The sequence below is a fragment of the Aotus nancymaae genome, unplaced genomic scaffold (genome assembly GCF_030222135.1).
Source record: "Aotus nancymaae isolate 86718 unplaced genomic scaffold, 86718_ANA_hifiasm-v0.15.2.pri h1tg000065l, whole genome shotgun sequence".
In the NCBI taxonomy this organism is placed as follows: domain Eukaryota; kingdom Metazoa; phylum Chordata; class Mammalia; order Primates; family Aotidae; genus Aotus; species Aotus nancymaae.
Window position 1 is genome coordinate 13268966 of NW_026988480.1, and position 20721 is coordinate 13289686.

A 20721-nucleotide genomic window follows, 5' to 3' on the forward strand; every position below is an offset into this window, starting at 1 on the left:
GGGAGGAGAATTAAAGTGCATCTCTTGAAAGGAAGAGGGACATGTGTATATGGGGAGGGAGGAATTGATGGTGACCATCCTTGAAGGCTATTCCAGACACTATGAGTAATAAAATAAATATGACCAATTTCTGTCTCATAGAACTTGTAATCCGGTGGGTAAGAGGATGTTGATTCAGCAGATATTTGTTATGTATCTCCTATAGAGGAGGCACTATGATAACAACTGGAGATACAATAGTGACTACAATACCCACAATTACAATCTACTTTAATAGAAGAGAAGCACCAGTACCCAGGTAACAATAGCTCAATGTGTGGCAGCTGTTCTGGTCAGATAAGCACAGGGGACTAAGATAGCAAACAACATGCAGAGAGCACTTCTAATTGTGCTGATCAGAAAGAGTTTCAATCATGGCTTAATGGACAAACATGAAGACGTACTTCTTTACTGCTTCTGCTCCAATATTTGAAAATGTTTCAACAAATGAAAACCAAAAGAAGTTATCTGTTCAATTCACTACTATATCTGCTCATTTTGTGGGACTACATTTTTTGTTTAATTTGCTTACAGAGTAGGTTTTTACGTAAATGCACGTTTTCCTACTAATACAATTTTTAAATTACTACTGGAATCATATATATAATTCTAGACATCTCTCATACTTCTTATTTGTCCAAGAATCTGAAATGTAATTGGTAATATGTTTCACTCATTTTCTAACATTTTTCAGAATTTTTGGTAAGCCAGTGTTTATAAGCTTATAAGAGATGCTCTCTCTCTTGCTCTCTCCCCATATATATATACACAGAGAGAGAGAGAGACAGCAAGCACGTATGTATACATGCTCAAATATTTGAAAATGTTTTATAAGCTTATAAGAGATGTTCCTATAAGCTTATAATATGTATCATATATTATATATATGGGGAGAGAGATATAGAGTCATATATATGGGGGCATGTGATATAGAAACATAAATATATATATAGGGGAAGTTCTTATTTTATATAATTAATCTTATTTTATATATAGATAAAGAGTTCTTATTTTACATGGATGCATCTTGTAAATCTACTTCCACTTTGTTCAGGAAATTAAAGGTAATAACTCTGACAACTGTCAGAGTCCTCTTTCTCCCCCTATCTGGGCCTATTCTAGATCTGAGAGCTTTTTTTTGCCGAGCTAATAAACCTTCCCCCAGAAATGCACCCACACAGAGACCCACCAAGCTACTCATTTCACCTCATGTCACCCAGGTTGTGTGAGAGTAGTTGCATAAAACGTCGAGTTTGGATCGTTGTCATCTCTCCGTGGTTTGTCAGTGAGTTCAGCTAACGATTCACTTAGCAAGCCTTGAGCACCACCTCTGGCCTGCATGCTGGGCTTACATCCTTTCACTGGAGTTTTCCCGGACTCCAGAAAGTAAAGCTAGAGAATGAGACAAGACGTTTGGCACTCAGCATATGGGAAACGTGGTCTTGGAGGTGGGAGCCCAAGTCATTGGCTACTTTGGCTCTGTCATGTTTCTGAGAATGGAGACTTTAGTCTGCTGTGGCCTCAGACCTTTCCCATTGCACGTGTGGACTTGTGAGTCACTGCCTTTCTGTCCTTCCCTGTGACCTGTGTCAATGCCATCGCAAGCACATTTGGCTACGTAAAGAGGCAATCCTAGATAGGAAAAGAAAGTTCATTTTTCTACCTCTAGAGATAGTGATTCTTTAATTGTCCTCCCAAAATGGAAGCTATAGTTTTCTTGACCCTCTCCAAGAAAAGAACACAATAATGTTCATCAGGAGTACATTTCAAAGCTTCTATCAGGAACAGCCAGAAGTGTTTTGTAAAATCTGAGAACATAAATCCAGGATTGTCAGAGTGAATGCATGTTAACACATGTTGCCACATCTCATACCAAGAGATACTATAGAGATCCTAACTGTTGTGGGTTCACAAAGAAGTAAGAGGGGTGGAAAGAAAGGCATTTTCCTGTGGCAGTTTGACATTAATTTCTTTTCTTTCAATATCCCAGTTTCATCTTCAGAAGCTGAGGCTCCTGTTTTATGGTGAGTACTTGTGCAAAGCTCTAGGCGAGAGGAAGGGGTGTGGATGATGGGATGCAAAGCAAGAAAACACTGTTCCCCCAATCTATATGGTCAGGAGCCAAAGAAACCAACTGGAGTTGAACAGACTGTCATGTGGTTAATCTGCAAAGAAAAAGAAAAGGAGGAGGCACAGGGAGGGATGTGGTAAAGTGTTTTCAGCCTATTCGGAGAAGAAAGTGAATGGAACATGAGAATGGAATCACCCTATTTAACAAGGTAGAGGTGAAGGCACCATCCTTGTGGAGGCCATTGGACTAAAATGGCCAGGGACCAACCATTCATCACCACCTGAAGGCCAAGTAAGCTTTCTTCTCTAAGAAAGAGCAAGAAGCAAAGTCCAAGACCCAGCCTGATGCTGGAGCAGAACAGTCCCCCATCACACCATCATGCCCTCCCTGCTCCTTCCCTAATGGAACTTCCTCTGTAACCACAGCAGCAAGACCCTTGCTGCTCAGCTCCAGTGTCTGGGGCTGGAACAAAGTGTCTGGGGCTGGAGTGAAGAGTCTAGACTCTGCTCTGCATTCTATTTTATTTACTTCAGGTTTTCCCCTTAGAACTGGGGGCATGTGACGTAGAGCCAATATGCCTGAGAACTCTGCCACAGCCCAGAGTGGCATTTGAACACCCTTTCATTTCTTTCCCTGTGTTTCAAGGGACGAGAAGTGGCAGCTAGTTATTAAAGATCTGCCCCACCTAGAGATTAATTCAAGATTGTTTGTGGGGGTGAAATCATGGTGCGAATTACCACTAGTTATCTTCCTAATGACTGAGAAAGTCCTATTTTTTTCTGAAGGTTGGACAGAGGTTTTGGTATCCACATTTGTACAACATGAATCTATAACTCTGTGTGCATGTCTGTATGTGGAGAGAGAGAGAGAAAAAAGATGAGGAGATGAAGAAAGGAGAGAAGAAAGAGGTGGAGGAGAGGCAGGAAAATAAAAGGACAGGAGGAAAACGATTTTTACCACAGAGAAAGAGAGAGAAGGAAAATGTTCAAAAGATGGGAAAAAAGACAAGAAAGAACGGGAGTAATCAGAACAAAGGGAGAAAGAGGTGAAAATGGAAGAATGGGGAGGCAAAAATTGTTCACGTTGCAAAGAAGTGACTTTCCTGTCCTGTGCTTCTAACCCTAAGGTCTTAACGAATGAGAAAAAAGAGCTGCTTCTTGGGAAACATTCCTGCAAATCTCTCCTTTTTTGTACTTGTTTTCTCTAGTGTGTGGAATAAATGTATTAGTGCAAAGTATTTGCATTCCTTTGCCTGTAATACTTTAACCTTCTAAAGTGATACTGGAAGACATATTTTTGAGTGCGTGTTGGGGGAAACATGTCTAGTGGAGTTGCTTCTGCTCCACTAATCCCACCACATAAGCCTGTCCTGCATACTGTCCACCTTGTTTAAAAGTTCAGGGCATTCTGGGCACGATGGCTGATTTCCGCAATCCCAGCACTTTGGGAGGCCAAGGTGGGTGGATCAATTGAGGTCAAAAGTTCAAGATCAGCCTGGCCAACATGGTGAAACCCTGTCTCTACTAAAAATACAAAACTTAGCTGGGCAGTGGTGGTGTGCGCCTGTAGTCCCAGCTATTTGGGAAGTTAAGGCATGAGAATAATTTGAACCTGGAAGGCAGAAGTTGTAGTGAGTGAAGCTCGCAACACTGTACTCCAGTCTGAGCAACAGAGCCTAGTCAACTGAGATGTTGAAAGAAACATTCGGGGGGTGGGGAGTTGGGGTGAGATAGCATGGGGAGAAATGCCAGATATAGGTGACGGGGAGGAAGGCAGCAAATCACACTGCCATGTGTGTACCTATGCAACAATCTTGCATGTTCTTCACATGTACCCCAAAACCTAAAATGCAATAAAAAAAGAAATAAAGAAACATTCAGGGCCATTCATGTTCAGAAAATGGCATGGTGTGTCTGTATAGAGTAACTATTTAGGAATCTTATGAAAACAGTAATTCATGAAACTTTTAACCCTAGTATTGTTATTCTGGGATAGTAAGAAGAAATTCAATTGTATCCCATGCCTGAGAAAACTTTTAGATCGCAATGTAAGAGCCTCTGTGGTGGGTTTTTTATTTTCCCTTACTGCTGTTTGAAATGGAAATATGTACCTTTTTTTCTGAATCTCTTCATATTCCTTATCAAACACATACACTAGTACTAGTACCACTAGATCAAGAAGGAAGAGGAGTGAGCTTGACATCCTGACCTCCTAAAGATCACCCATACTATAATCAAGATGAGCAATTATTTTTTTTAGGCTCATTGCACCTCAAGAATTCCATCAATTAGAAGGGCTCACTATATCAGGAAGTCTCCCATGCACAGAAGCAAATGCAAGGAGAATATTGGGGAATGAGTTTGAAAATGAATAGTCCAGAGTTAGAGTATGGAGGCAAGAGTGTGCATTTTCCCACTCGACTTCTTTGCCAATTGAGAATCCATGGTGAACAGTTATGAGAAGAGGCTGAAGATCTGCACAGTCTGTCCAGCCTGAACCTGGCCTTCATTCTCAGACTCTTTAGATCCATTATCTGGAGTATGAATCCTACTCATGAATGCAGCATTGAGCCATGTGGGACCAGCAAGTTTCATATCTATAAAGCCTTTAAAATACAACATGCCAAACCTTTGGCACAGAAGAGTCAGTGGTGAAATATCAAACTCAGATGAGATATGAGAGAGTGCAAGCTTTCCAAGGGCAGGAGTTCTGAAGACTTCATGCCAAAGCCCTGCCTTGTGGTGCTATCCAGCCTAATGTCTTGGTATAAACTAGCATCTATAAAACTCTGTTTTAATATGGAGTCTCACTCTGTCACCCAGGCTAGAGTGTAGTGGTGCCATCTCAGCTCACTGCAACCTCTGCCTCCCAGGTTCAAGTGATTTTCTTGCCTCAGTAGCCCAAGTAGCTGGGACTACAGGCACCCACCACTAGACCAGGCTAATTTTTGTATTTTTAGTAAACATGGGGTTTCACCACGTTGGCTGAGCTGGTCTTGAACTCCTGATTTCAAGTGATCCAGGAGCCTCAGCCTCCCAACATGCTGGGATTACAGGCATAAGCCACCATGCCTGGCCCCTGTTTGTTTCCTTAAATCATGATTGTACTTCTAACCCAAAGAGATGGATCAAACACATGCTCACACCAAGCAATTGGGGTAGTCACACAAAGTTGATCAATGTTCATTTCTCTTCTGCTAGAGAAGCATTCAGCATATCAGACTGATTTCTGGAAAATACCATGCTTGATTAATCAGAAAATCATGAAAAAGTTGAAGAAAAAAAAACAGAAAAAGAAGCTCATTTGCTTATGGACACACTTCCAATTCCGTAACGATTAGCCCACTATGTTTCAGAAAATTTTCTAAGCCAACCTTAGACACAAACCTGCCAGAAGGCAGGCCTTGACACAAACTGAACTTGAGCATATGGTATATTAGTAGTGTGCTCTGTTTCAGGAATGTGTAAGATAATAGGCCCTGATAATTAAAACAGCACATTTGTTTATAAGCATAACTTGATCTGGGGCATATTGTTAGAAATTTTAGCAAGCATGATGTTTCTTTCAGGGCTAATTATTCATCTGAACTTCAAATACATTCCAAGTTATTTCTTTCACTAAATCAGTAGAGCACAATAAATGCTTTCTGTTGGGTGACCAGTAGGTTCAAAGTTCTGGATCATTTTGACTTGTGTATGTGGAGACCTAGATACTAAACATATATTATTTCACTAGAGACATAGTCTTTCTGTTTCAGTGGTGACTGCATCATGTCTGAAGACTACAGTCTACATGGATTTGAAAATTTTAGAGGAATTTTGAAAATTTTAGACAAATTTTCTGTCCCCTACAAACAATCATGATCATCCTGCATATGTTTACCCAGATATTTAGAGTCTGCTCAGTAACTGAGTAAATTTACATTTCAAGATATCTACCCAGATCAGTAGAATAAATGATTGGGTCTATCTTTCAAGACATGTGGTTTTGCCAATTCTCTACCATCTAATCTTTTACCATTTTTCATACTAAATGTGTAAGCATAAAGAAATGTCGTTTCAATACCTGGCCTGAAGTAAATGTCTCTGAGTGTGCATCTGTGAATTAGCCAATGGAGGAAAAGCACTGCAAAAGTCATCAATTACCCTTGTATGATGTGATTCTAACTAGTGAAACAACTGCAGGAGTTCTTCAGAATAAGTTGTCCACAAAAAGCAAAACAGAGAGGACAATAACTGTTTCAAAAATTAGTAAACATTCTTTGGAAAACTGTCAGGAGGTCTTGTGAGAAGGCAAGCTTCCTATTTGTTTGGAATCTTTCATTCTAGAAACACCATGGGCCTTACAGCATAGATAAAGGATTCAAACCATTCTAATAAAGAAGAATATGAAAAGAAAATGAGTTTTAAATCACAGTTTGAAAGATGAACATCTGTAATTTAGTTTTCAATTACAACTTGGTGTGTAATGACATTGTTTTAAAATAGATGAACCTAACAGCCATAAGTTGAGGTTATCTCAGAATAAGATAACCTGATCATGGGGACATCTGATCCCCAGTCTATAACTGGGCTTAGCAGTCTTGAGTAACAATTTATCCTGGAATATATCCTAATCATTTCTCACTTACTGAACAGAGATGTTTCTTATACTTCAAATTCATTAAAATATTCGAAGCTAAGACATAATCTAGTCTCCAATCAGTGGATGCTCGGATTACAAAGCAGTGTCTTCCTGTCATTCTTCTATTTGCTATCATGTATAAATTATTTAATATCTGGATAGTCATTTAAGAACCTGTTTAATTCATTTAAAAAACCTGTTGCATTTTCACTGGGCTCAAAATAAGGTACCAAGTGTAGAACTACTCAACTACCTGTGCAGACAGATACCTACATCTCTAAATGCATTGGGGAAAACTGACTTTCTGCCACATAGCATAAAATCACCAGAGAAATACAACATAAAGCAAATATTTACCCCTGCAGGGGAGAATGGAGCTCGGTCTTATAATGGACATCAGCAAAATCCATGGTTTAAGTTACAGACTAACAAACGGTTGTTCAAGAGCTCAGAATTAAGTTATTCTGTTTAAAATCAATCACAGAGACTGTCATTCTGCTTATTGCTTTGACTCTCTAACACAAATTTAAATGCAGATTTTATGTACAAGTAGAAAGTAACAAGAGATCTGCTCTTTTTCAGGCCTGTGTGGACTGGCGGGGTAGGGGCATAAGGGGTTGGAGACAAACGTTTAGGACATTAATGTAATTAGAATGAAGAATGCATTTTTCCAGAAAAAAAATCAAATCTTTATTTTTAAAAATCCCAGGAATCCATAATTAAATTATTATCTGAAAAAAAATCATAGGGAGCAAAAGTAGGGTACATTTAAAAGGCATTAGATTCATTAATACCAGAGCCATTCTGGAGACACAATGCAGGAATTCTGGAGTTACTCTACATCTTCTTTTTAGTGGTATCAGAACTGGGGAGAAGGGTCCAAGCAGAGTGTTGCGTTTGCCAGTGTATTCGGATCGAGGATATGAGGTTATGAGGAGGAGCCCTCTTCCTTTGTCAGTGGGTTTCATGTTGGGCCACCACTCCAGCACTGAGCAACTCCTCGATGGCCCTGTCATCATACCTTAGGACCTCCTTCAGGATGTGCGTTGTGTGCTGCCCAAGCAGGGGAGGCGGCCTGGCCTCTGACATCTTGAACTTACTGTATCTAACAGCTGGGCCTGCCAAAGGAGAAGGAAAGCAGGAAGCTTGTTAATGACTAACCCTAGGAAATTAATTACCTAAGCGGCCTGGGGTGTTTTCCATGAATGCCAAAAATATCAATGAGTGCCAGTTACACCCTGGCAGACGCACCATCGTTCTGGAAATAAACGTGTTTTCACATGTGGCTTTTCTTGACTCAGGTTCATCCAAATGTGCAGTGCTCATCTGACTCGCTCATCACCATGCAGTGGGGTTGCATGTATGAAGCTAACATGTGCCAGGCCTGTTTTGAAGCTGGTGTTCCCATCATGAAGACTCAAAGGTAAGGCACTCGACTGAGTGAACTTTCTGGGTGGAAAAGAACAGTGACCATAGAAATGTAGTGTCTCTCTGAAGCTAGAAATTTGATCCCAGGTGAAAGCAATCCAGAAGTTGACTACTCAGCGTCTATTGTATAGTTCCAAGGTTTAGTTCAACTCACTGCAGATATCACTGAAACCTCGGCCAGACCCTAGTTCAAGCCTTTTGCTGGCAGAGGAGGTTATGTGTGTAGGCTTCACTGTCAGAGAACTTTGGCTTTGCTCTCAGCTCTTACGCTCTCTAGAAGAACCATCTTGGATGAATCACTGAACTTCTTTGAACCTCATGTTTTACAATGGAAACTGGGTGTGATAATGTTTACCACATAGACTTGAGGTAAGGATTTAATTGCGATGATAGACAGAAAGCACTAAGTAAGCATTCCCTAACCCATGACAATGCACAAAAACTTGTTGGTTACTATGATTACAAAATCTGCCACAACATCTTTCTTGAAGCTTACAGTGGAAGGAGAAAAGGGGTGCTGGGCACTAAGTTCATCTAGACATTATTGAGCAATGCTTTTAATAAATATTGGAAATAGATTTTATTATCCCCATTCTTCCCACAAGAACATGAAAGCCCCCAAAACCTAAGGTTTTGCTCAAGGCCACATAGCTAATCACAGGGCCTGGATGAAAATCTGTGTCCATTGGAATTGTCTCACATTAAAGGCCATGCACTTTCCATAACATCAGCAGCCTCTTCTGACTTCTCACTATTCCATGGAGAAGCTGGACACTGGGGAACATGTTGTTTCAACTCATTTTACCTTTGTTATCACATTGAGTAAGTGGTATTTATGTTGGCTGTCCTTTCTGTCTCATTTGATTCAGCTTCAGAACAAATGAGATAGTAGTCACAAGAAGATTTTATAAAACAAGACATTTCTCTCTCAAAACTTTTTTTCTGGCTTTCTCTTGATTCGAGGAGCCCATAGGAAGAACAAATAAAACCAAAGCATGAGTGGGTAAAAGAATGTCCATCAGTAAAGCAGCAAATGAGCTTTGAATTCTTTGGAGAATTTCATTAATGAAAGTAGTTTTGTACATGCCATTGTTGACAGTGATGGAGGACATGGGTCTCCTAACATCATCAAGATGCACCTTTGTGTAACACATTCAATCCACTACAGAGAGACGACTTTCAACTGATGGCTAAAGTTTTCCCTTCTCTGAAGCTTAGTGACATTCATTGTTTTTTTCTCACATTTCTTTTAAATGCCCCAGTGCATGACTACCTTTTCAAGGGTGTGTCCCATACTGAAAAGTAAGGGAGAAATCAACCATAGCACACAGTGGGAGGCAAGGTTCACAGCTCTCCCAAGAATGCCAATAATGTGATGGTTTAGGGATCTGAACCTTACTCATAGCTCTCTCCAACTCTGTTCCATTTTGGCATTAATTAAAAACAGTTTTAATCTAAAACCCATCTTTCAAAAGAAGAACTCCATTGAGGCAATATATGCTTCCTGAAGTCTATGTCATGTGACTTTACCCCACTTGAATTACCTGAAACCAGACTACAGAATGGAAAACAGTCATTTGAATATCAGGAACCTGGGTTGGAATACAGCTCCTGCAGCTACTGCTGCTGGTGGTGGTGGTAGTAGCAGCAAGTCAATAGAAGTAATAGTTATCATAGTCTAGCTGCTATTTCTTAAGAACTTGTGATGTGTCAACCACTGCACCAAAGGCTCTATGTAGTATTATATCATTGCATACAGTTCTCACAACAATCCTGTCTGGTAGGTAGACTGTCAGTCATCTTTGTTTCCAGATTAGGAGTTTGAAGGGAATGCAGGTTTAAGCATTAAAGCAAGGATTAAAGTTAGGTAATTAAAATGAACTTGCCCAAGTTTACACAGAAAATGATAGAAGCATATTCCAATTTCATGTCTGTTGGGTTCAAGAACTTGGATTAAAAAAATAATAATAATTTATTGATGTAAAACTTACATAACATAAAATTAACCATTTTAAAGTGAACAAGCAACTTCTCCTCATTCCTCCCAAATCCAGGCAACCATTAATCTACTTTCTGTCCCTATGGATTTATCTATTCTGGCTACTCCTTATAAATAGGATCATATATAATTTGTGACTTTTCGTGTCTGGCTTCTTTCACTTAGCATAATATTTTTGAGATTCATCCACACTGTGCATATCAGTACTAAGATCCTGGACTTTTAACCTCCATGCAGTGACCGAATGAGGGAATTAATTCTTCAGGTCCAGCCAAAGGAAATTTGAAGAGCAGTTCAACTTGTGTTACTCCCGCTGTATGCCATACTTTCTTGGTAGCTTCCAAATCTACACTGAAGACTATGCTACCAGTTTAGAATGAAGAGTATTTGACCTTTTGCATAAAACATCAGGAATTTAGGTTGGTAAAATGGTATTACTTGGCAATTTTTTCACACTTGCTAGGATAAAGACATAGACTGCAATGGGACAAATAAAGTGAAATTCCCATGAGCAATTTGAAAATCTGTTCTTGCAACCCTGTGCAATAATCCTACATAGCAGGGACATCCCTCTCTGAATAACATTTGCATGCAGAAAACAAAGGGTTCACAAAATACGTTTGTTTCAAAGAATAGAAAATGTTTAACGTAATTACTTATATCTAAGGTCCAAAGAAAATGACTAATCTGATCTTCCATCTAAAAAATTATAAGCAAGGTAAGTCACATGTTCTGAAATGTTTTGGCAAGGTAACATCTCTGTTCTCATCTGTTTTTAAATATGTACAAGCTGTGTGAACTTCAGCACCCTTAAGATCTCAGAGCCTCAGTCTACACATTTCTAAGACAAAGTCAGCAATACCTGTTGAAGGTCAGTTTGAGCACTGAGTAATATTATATAGATAACATTCAATATCAGCTATAATCTAAGAAATGTATATAAAAATAACAAGATAAAATTTTGCTTATAAAATTAGCAAATCATGTGGGAATTTTTGTTTGATTTTAAAAGGTTGGTGGCTGGTAGGAATGTAAATTGGTGCAATCCTTCTGGGGGAAATTTGTCAACTAAATATCAAGACTTTTAAGTGTTCACATACTTTGATGGAGAAATCCCACTTTAAATTTTTTTCCTATGGACATAATCAGGAATGTTCACAATTTTCATAGGCAAAGATCTATAAAGATTTTTTAATCTTCTCAGTACTCTTAAGAGCTCTTGACTTCCTACATGGCATTCTAACCTACAGACCATGAAAATTCTTTGTAAGGGATACCTAACTTTGGTTTAACTTGAATTTTCTGTCTGTTCATTGCTTCCAAAGGTTACCTCTGTTAGGACTAGGCATTTAGCTTCTCATTACTTCATGTACTGCCCTGCAGGCCTATCTTTAACCTCTCTTTTCCAAATAAAAAGGTCAAATAGTTATAATGTTGAAAACTATTAGAAAGATTTGTCCAAAAGTTGGGCAGTGGTTAAATAAATTATAGGGAAATTGTATAGTAATTTCAAGTTATAATTTAATTTTTGGCTTTGAGCACATATATTGCCTTCAAACTCTCCTGAAATCCCACTGAAATAAAAGTATAAAAATTGAACAAACAAAAAAACTTCATATGAATGAAAAGAATGGAAGTGAGCATCACTAATGAATGAGATATTTCCAACGAATTTACAGGCCACATGGATGAGATCATGTTGATGGATAAAAGAGGTAGAGAAAGCTGAAGCCTAAATTATTCTAGAAGGAGAGTAAGAGCAAGTGGATGGCAGTTGGCCTGTTTTGCCTCCCAAGAGCCTTTGATCTTAAAGTCAGTGATTATGAGAGACACAGAACAGGAACTAGAAATAGGACTAAGAAGAAAGATTGAATGTCTCAGTATAGAACAAGTAGTCCAATTTGGATCTGCAGTAACATTTAAGCAAGCTTTGTGAAAGGAGAGTACAGCCAGCATCAACCAGTTCTTTTAAAAAACTCAAGAAAGCTATAAAGGGAAAGTTAAAATTTTTTAATACAGGCTTTTGTGCCCCAGTGCAAAGCCCTCAATACCCCTACATATGAGAGGCCCATAGCCTGTCTATGCATCCATGTCATAAAGACTGTCAGTGAAACTACCTTCACCTGCACTTCCAAGCATTTTCATTCAGGGTAGATCCAGTAAAAGTGGAAAACATCCTTAACAACAGAGAAAAATCAAAGCCAGGCATCCAGATCTTTTTTCTGTAAAAGAATGATCAGCCAGAGGATCATCAGAAATATGAGAACCAAATAAAGATTTTAAAAATAGAAACAATGAAGATAACTCAGAACAGAACAAGAACAGAATGCTATGCAAAAAAACACAATTGAAACAAAATTTAGCACTTAGATTTTCCAATATTATTGTCAAAATTAGGAATTTACAAAATAAAGTAGATGTTCCCAAGGATGTAGGGAGAAAAAATATAGCTTGTCTGATAAATGTGAGAAAGAAGCTAGGAGTTCTCATAAGACAGACAAGAACCCCAGGAAAAAAGAGTCAAAAAGAGTAGAAGAGGAGAAATTTTTCAACAAAGAATATGAAGAATAGATAAGAGAGCATTATTTTTCAGAATAAAAGCGTCAACTGAGAATCTAACAGTATAGATGAAAAGATTTACATCTTGATATTACATAAAATTCAGAATATCAGCATTAAAAATACCTCAGAAAACTCTTGGAAGTGGAGGAGGGGTCCAAGCAGTGGGGCAAGTCTCAGTGGGACAGATCTAAGCAGTGGGACAGAAAGGTGGAAACTAGTAGTTTTTTAAATAACAAAATTAGACTGCACCAAACTCCTCACTAGTGTCTACTGAAAACTACAAGTAGAACTTGCTTTCAACTTTTTTTTTTTTTTAAACACAGGGTTTCATGCTGTCTGCCAGGCTGGAGTGCAATCACACCGTCATAGCTCACTGCAGCCTCGAGCTCCTGGGCTCAAGGGATCTTCCTACTTTAACTTCTAAAGTAGGTATGATTTCAGGAGTGTAATACCATAGCAGGCTAACTTTTAAAAAAAAATTTAGAGATGGGGTCTGGCTACATTCCTAGGCTGGTCTCAAACTCCTGGCCTCATCCTCCTACCTTAGCCTCCCGAGTAACTAAGAATACAGGAGTGGCCGGGCGCGGTGGCTCAAACCTGTAATCCCAGCACTTTGGGAGGCCGAGGCAGGTGGATCACGAGGTCAAGAGATCAAGACCATCCTTGTCAACACGGTGAAACCCTGTCTCTACTAATACAAAAAAAAACTAGCTGGGCATCGTGGCACCTGCCTGTAATCCCAGCTACTCAGGAGGCTGAGGCAGGAGAATTGCCTGAACCCAGGAGGCGGAGGTTGCGGTGAGCTGAGATCGTGACATTGCACTCCAGCCTGGGTAACAAGAGCAAAACTCTGTCTCAAAAAAAAAAAAAAAAGAATACAGGAGCATGCCACCATGTCCAGCTTTCAACTTTTAAAGGGAAATATTGTTAAACCTAGAATGGTATGGCCAGTCAAATGATTAATCAAGTATGAAGATATGTGCAAACTCTCAAAGACTAAGTAAGTATGCTGAAATAAGTTTCTTGAGTATGACTCCGGTAAGACATAGAAGCCAATTAAAAAAAAATAAAGAAAATTTTGATACACAATGAGGAGCATAGGGAAAGAAGGTCCCAGGATGACAGCTCAGACCTGGAGAGACAATAAAAGCAGAGAAGAAGAAGGAGGACAGAGGCCTTCAAATGGGAAGTTTAAGAAGGTAAAAAAGAGCCTTCATTGTATAATTGCTCTAACTAAAAAGTTGGTAAAATATAATAATGAGAAAAAGTTACATCACGCCAGAAAAAATAACATTCTAGAAAAAAAAAAACATGCATGGAAAAATCAAGATCCAAATATAAAGCCAATCCAAAATATGGCAAGATCTTAAGTAGTTGATGGAATATATACAAAGAAAATTCATTTGACCTTGATGCCAAGAACATTCATTTGAGTAGCACATATAACCTTATGCATTATCTTCAATAGCTCTCAGTATTAAATTGTCTATTTAGATGCCTGTATCCCCTACAGGGGCAGGTACAACGTCAACTGTTTCCTAATGGGCCTTCAATGCTTTTCATGGTCCCTATAAAATGAAGATATCAATGGCAAGCATTCTTTCTTAGATACTGGCTATGACTGTGAACTATGCCTTTTTATTACATTATTTCATTGGACTTTTCAATTTATATAATGTAGATAGTATTATAGCTCTCATTTTACAGATAAGAAAACTGAGGGTCTTTAAAGGGTTAAATAATTTGTCTAGGTTATCCAGCTAAGTGATAGAACCGGTATAAGAGCTTCTATCTATTAGACTCCATAGCTCATGATCTGTCAATCAATACAAATTTGTTGAGCAAATAATTACTAACAATAAAAGGCATTGGAATAAATACTGTGATATTACTACACATAGTAATACATATCATATTAATTAATGTATGTATCCAACAATTTTTTTCTACATATAATTGTGGAGTATCTATCCCAGTGTCAGGATCTGGGCTGAATGATCTAGATATTTATTAGCAAACAAAACACACCTGGACTCTAATCTCCTGGAATTTAATTGCTGATGTGGGAGGTAGACAACGAACAAACAAAAGCAAATAAATTGCTAAAATTTGCTAAAACTTATAAAATTATTAAAAACCAAGTTGAAAAGGAAATAATATTGCAAGCACAGTAGGGAGGGGCTGAGGTGGAAGAAAGGGCTTTTCTAAATGGGATGTGCAGAGGAGGCCAAGCTGATTAGATTATCTTTAAGCTGAGTCAGAAGCTGAGCTATCATTATGAACAATGGTGGAAAGATTTCAGGCAACATGAACAAGACTGATGTTCAAGGAACGGAAAAAAAAATGATCCAGTGTGGCTAGCACATAATTTAATAGAAGAGAAGTACTAGATGAAATTGTAGGGAGTGGCAGGAGATAGTATGCACGGGGCATAGGCTGTAGTAATGACAGTGGATCTTATACTGGGTTCAGTGGGAGGCTACTGGAGCTTTAAGCAAAGCAGTGACAGGACATACAATAAGGAATGTTTTCGTGCTAGGCAGAGAACATAATAAGTTTGGAGGCTGTTGTGGGTAGATGGAAGAGATGATGGTGGCCTTGACTGGAATGGTACATTAGGGTTTGAGAAAAGTGGATATGTTTGAGAAGTATCCTGGTGATATAATGAGGGCACACTGATGAATACATGGACAAAGGTAGTTCAGGATAAAAAGAAAAGGAACAAAGAAGAATCCTGAGTTTCTGGGTTCATGTACCAGATAGGGAAGATTGAATGGATTGCATGGACAAGTTTTGCACAAGCCAAGATTTTTTTGGACATGTCAAGTTTGAGATGCCTATGAGATATCCAAGGAGAGATGTCAGTTGGTCTTTAGCTATGCAAGTCTGAAATTAAAGGAAGAGTTTTGGCCAGCATTTATAAAATCAGAAGTATTTACCATCTAAATGTCCTCATTCCAAAACAACATATTTCCACGGCAATTGTTTATTCCAACATCTCTGATGCTGAGGTTTTAAAAATAAGTTGTTCATGCAGCCTTTTCTCTACTATGTAAGGTCTCTACTAAAAGCTATTGCATCAGAAATATTTTATGTCCACAGGAAGCAAAATAAATTAATTAATTAATTTCTAAAGCTCATAATTTTGGAGATAAGTACATTTCTTTAAAAGAAAGTCCATATTCGTATCCTTCAACAGACAAATCTCTATGGACTTCAGGGTATAAATTAGGGTACTTTTACTTTTACTATAAGCCGTGCTTATAGGTTATGCCTACCTCTAAGCGAGGACTGTGTGTGGACTGCCTGTCGTCCTCTAAGGGATGGTTCCAGAGGGGTCTAAAACAATGACAAAGGCTTTTTGCTTCAACTGCTTCATATGCCCATACCTAAGAGGCTAAACTGATCACCTTCATGGAAGCCAGAATTAGAGAGCTGGCAGTAGACAAAATGCAGAGGTAGGTGTGGAAGGATCCTGTCACAGTTTCTAAATCATATGTGATAACATCTAAAACTACTATTTAATGAATGCTTACTGCATACTTCACCTAGGTGAGGTCCTATATGTTTGCTATCTAATTTGATCCTCACAACAACATTAAACTATTTTTTTGCATTTATGAATGGGCATTTTATTTCTAAATCACAAAAGAGGAACATGGAGCTCAGAGAGGTTAAAAATTGTGTATAAGAGCACACAACAGAGGCATATATAGATCTATTGACTTCATCGCTGTTGTTTTTGAGAAGTGATACAGCAAGGTGGTTAAGACTGTGGGTTCTAGAACTGGAGTTAGTCTAGGTTCACATCCTGGCTCTGCCATTTACTGACTCCACCTCCTTGCGTAATTTACTTAATGAACCTGCACCTCAGTATCTTTACAAGTGAAATGGGCGTGACACTGGTACCTATCATAAAAAGCTGTGAGAATTAAAAATGTTGCTTCTTACAAATCCCTGAGAACAATACCAGGCACATAGTAAATACTCAATATATGTTATTCTTTCTTCTCTGCGACAGTGATGACCTTAGCAACTTAGATACCTCTCACAGAACTTTTATCACCTGCTAATTTTGGACTTCCCAGAACATTAGCAAGTTAGCTGCATTTTAGATTTGTGAGACCAGGCTAAAGATAAAAGTTTTAACTTGTAGAAATATTTAATTGTTAGGGACAAGGTTGTTTTAAGTGAAGGGAAAAGGGAGGAAGGAATCAACCATTTCTTAAGCATGTGTTATATAAAAAGCACATTTCAAATATTTATTTTGCTTATTCCTCATTACAACCTCTTGAGATAGGTATCTTTCCCCTTTCTACAGAGAATAAAAGGAAGGCAAGGGAGGTTGGATGGTTACCCAAGTCACACTTCTTATAAGTACATACTTAGTGTCTCCAACAGCATCTGGACACATCCCAGAAATTTGTTTTATGCCCTTTTAACTTTTAACTAGCTAAGTAGAAGGAACTGTGGAAACATGGGACTTCTTTCACTCATTTAAGAAGCACTTACTATGTGCCAGACACTGTGCTTCGCTCATTTATTTTGCTCAGCTCTTACAATAACCCCAGAAGGCACTATTATCCCCACTTTACAAATCGGGGAGGCTGAGAGACAGAAAGGTGGTCACTTGCTCAGGGTCACAGATCGGGTGAGGAGCAGAGCTTTGATTCACACCCAGACAGTCCTGTGCTGGAATCCCAGCTCTTTGCCACTGGACCACACTACTTTCTGGTGAAAGAGAGCAGCAATGAAAGGGGAGAACGACCTCAGCTTCAAACTGAACTCAGGGGTTCTGAAGTAGAACACGACAAGAGTCACTTGAGGCCTCATCTTCTAACCAGTATGTCCTTTCCATCTTTCTAGATCAGAGTCCACTAGATTCCTTGTGCAATAAATACTTGTTATTACCTCATGTTTTCAAGTGAATTTGTCATATGCCACCTATCCCCTTGTAGGAAGTCCTAGACTCACAGCACTGTCAATACATGCCAATTTCTCATGTCTCTGGGTCAGGGGATGCTCTGCGATGCCTCCCTCTCCACCTACCCTGAAAGGAGAGAAGCCTTCACTGTGCCCTCTGTGGAAAGTTTCCTGAGTCAAAGCAAAAGGAGGACTTAGTGCCTGGCGCCCCCCGAGAATCCCCCAGACTAGTCCTGTGGTGTTTTCCATTTGCGGTTTGAGGCCCCTCTGTAACATGGCCCCAGTTGTTTTGTCTCACCTCGTTTTAGAAACCTCCTATGATTCTTTTAGGGTGAAAAGGGAATCTACCCAATCTATGCAAACATCCCAAGCTACTCTAACTATATACAGGTTCAAGCTACATATCTATAAGCCAAACCAACTTAATAATGTAAACAGTTGCAGGAAACAGAGGTAGCCAAAAACATGTGGGAAACCATAATGAATATTCAAGTAATGGGAACATAATATCACATCATCATGAGAGAAGGGACCTCAACAGTTCCTTTTCCAGAACTCCATGCACCTTCCATCCTAATGATGCATTTCTACAGCAATGAAACAAACTATTGCTCAACCTCACAGCTACCTGGCAACTGATCAGCACTATGGGTTAAATTAATTAACATAGCTGGCCACTCTGATTACAATGGAAATAAGAATGAAAAAAATTCAATAAATGGAAAAATACCCTAAATGTGTGGATTTTTTTCATTTGATTTTTTTTTTTTTAAATTTCTGACATGGGTATCATCAACTCCTTAAAGTATCAAGAATACTTAAAAGTGAACATCTGTTTTATAATATATGAAATGTTTGTTATGGCAAACATTTTTCTTCGGACTTCTTTGGCCCATTGCTAAGATACATGCTGTAGATACCATTTAATCTTCAAGGCTTACTAGTGTAGTAAGAAGCCAAACTTCATTTTGCTGAAAATAATGATAGCTCAGTACTAAGTTATTGCACAATTTCCCCTCCAGTGTTTGAACTCATAATCACAACAATAACAATATTTTTATATGGCACCTCTCAGCCATAGCATCCAGTGCACCAAATGGAGCTATACAGTTAGAACACATTAAACCCATTAGATGTGAGATAAAAACAGATAAAGCTATTTAGCTAGCATGGAATGGTGGGATAAGGCCATAGAGAATAAATATGGCTTTGAATATTTTTAACCAAGGAATGCAATCCATGGCACTGCTTACAGGACCAGGCGTCCCAGAAACTCAAGGCATCTTGTGGTATGTACCACCAACGTAGATAGGTCTCCAGTCGAACTCAGAGTTCAGAAATGCCATATATCACTACTGCTTGAATAAATTTTGCCTCATTATTTTTTAATTCAATAAACAGGGCCTCAAAGTGCCATTATCTATAGGTTGTCTATTTTTAACCACATCAATGACCCTGTGATAGTTACTAGTGCTATCCACTAAATTTCCGTTTCTGCTGACAACCAAAATGAGGGACTGAGGAAAAAGTTTCAATCATGGAGGTTTATTAAGCCAGCTTTAGGGTACACCCAGGAAAAACACCAGCCATAGACACACCTGTGGCTGTTTTTCCCAAGTTTTCAGGCAATTGAGTATTTATACATTTCCTTAAAGGGAAGGGAAAGCATGTAGGAAGGGGGCCAGGTACAAGGTAGGGTAGATGGTTACATTCCTGTGAGACCTCAGTTAGTGCCAGGTAAATCTACATTTTACATACAATAAGGTGAATGTTTGAAGAGAAAAAAAAAAAAGTAAAGGAAGAGTAAATTATGCAAGTGTCTCTGGGTAGGTGGAAATGATTGGTCTCCTCTTGTCTTTGTTCTGCACCTGGGAAAATAAGCTTGTAATCTACAGCAGCAGTGTGGAATCCGACAGACTTTAGATTTAGGAGCTAGACTTAGATTGCAAACCTAAAGTTACAATTGGCACACCCTTATTTCTGGGAGGCCAGCAAAAGATTTACCCATGATTGATCTCTGAGAGCAATCCTTCATAGATGCCCAAGGCCTTTTACCTTGTGGACATCAGGTTGATGTATAATGCCAGTAACAGCTATTCATTTGGAAAAGGGCATTGCATGACTCAGCCTCACGGCTTAACATTCCCTTTTGCAAAGGAGTTTGGGGGTTCTGAGATTTTTTTTTATTTTCCTTTACACTAGTTTCTAGGAATATGACAGTATTACACACCCTGATCTCTTTGGGGTTGGGTAAAACTCTGTGCGCCCAACGAATGGTGAATGAAAGAAATGTGGGCTGGATGCGGTGGCTCACAGCTGTAATCCCAGCACTTTGGGAGCCTGAGGTGGACAGATCACGAGATCAAGAGTTTGAGACCTCCCTGGCCAACATGGTAAAACCCTGTCTCTACTAAAAATACAAACGATAGCTGGGCGTGGTGGCGCAGGCCTGTAATGCCAGCTATTCAGGAGGCTGAGGCAGCAGAATCGCTTGAATCCAGAAGGCAGAGGTTGCAGTGAGCCAAGATAGTACCACTGAACTCTAGCATGGGCAATAGAGTGAGACTCCATCTCAAAAAAAAGAAGGAAAAGAAAGAAATGTGTATGTCATCTCCAGGACAGAACCCTCAATTGCTGATTTAAGACCCTTTACGTCTCCTTGTCTCTTTGACAGTGTGTGAGAATGATGACTGCTCCACCAGCCTGGGTACCTGTCAACCCATGATGGACAAGCAGTGTGAGCAAGGAATACATTTGTGTTGTTTTTAGATACTGTTATGTTGGAATTGTTTGTTACCCTACCACAAACTAGCCTATTAAGATTGATCTCATGCCTCGGTTTCAGTGTAGAGACCCACTTGCCTGGACTAAAGGAGAAACTCATTAATCTAGTTCCTCAGCACTCCCTTAAAAAGCATTCACTCCAGACATTCCAAATGCTTTGAAACAGCTCATTTTGTGTGTAGCCAATTTTGGCCAGTGGAATGATGATACTAGCTATTATTTATTGAGTACTTACATGTGTTAAGCACTTGATGGAATGCTTTCTATATATTACCTTCCTTGATGGACTAAA

The 20721-nt window shown here is 39.0% G+C and overlaps 1 protein-coding gene across 3 annotated transcripts in view; it reads right to left on the reverse strand.

Moving 5' to 3' along the window:
* Nucleotides 1–7398: 7398 nt before the first annotated feature.
* SUGCT (succinyl-CoA:glutarate-CoA transferase) overlaps nucleotides 7399–20721 on the reverse strand; it is a 691493-nt gene continuing 678170 nt past the window's right edge. For all 3 annotated transcript variants that reach the window (XM_012473534.3, XM_064366749.1, XM_064366747.1), the window contains one exon: nucleotides 7399–7851. In XM_012473534.3, coding sequence (XP_012328957.2) covers nucleotides 7688–7851 — 164 coding nt within the window. In that variant the 3' untranslated portion in view covers nucleotides 7399–7687. The remainder of the gene's footprint in view (nucleotides 7852–20721) is intronic.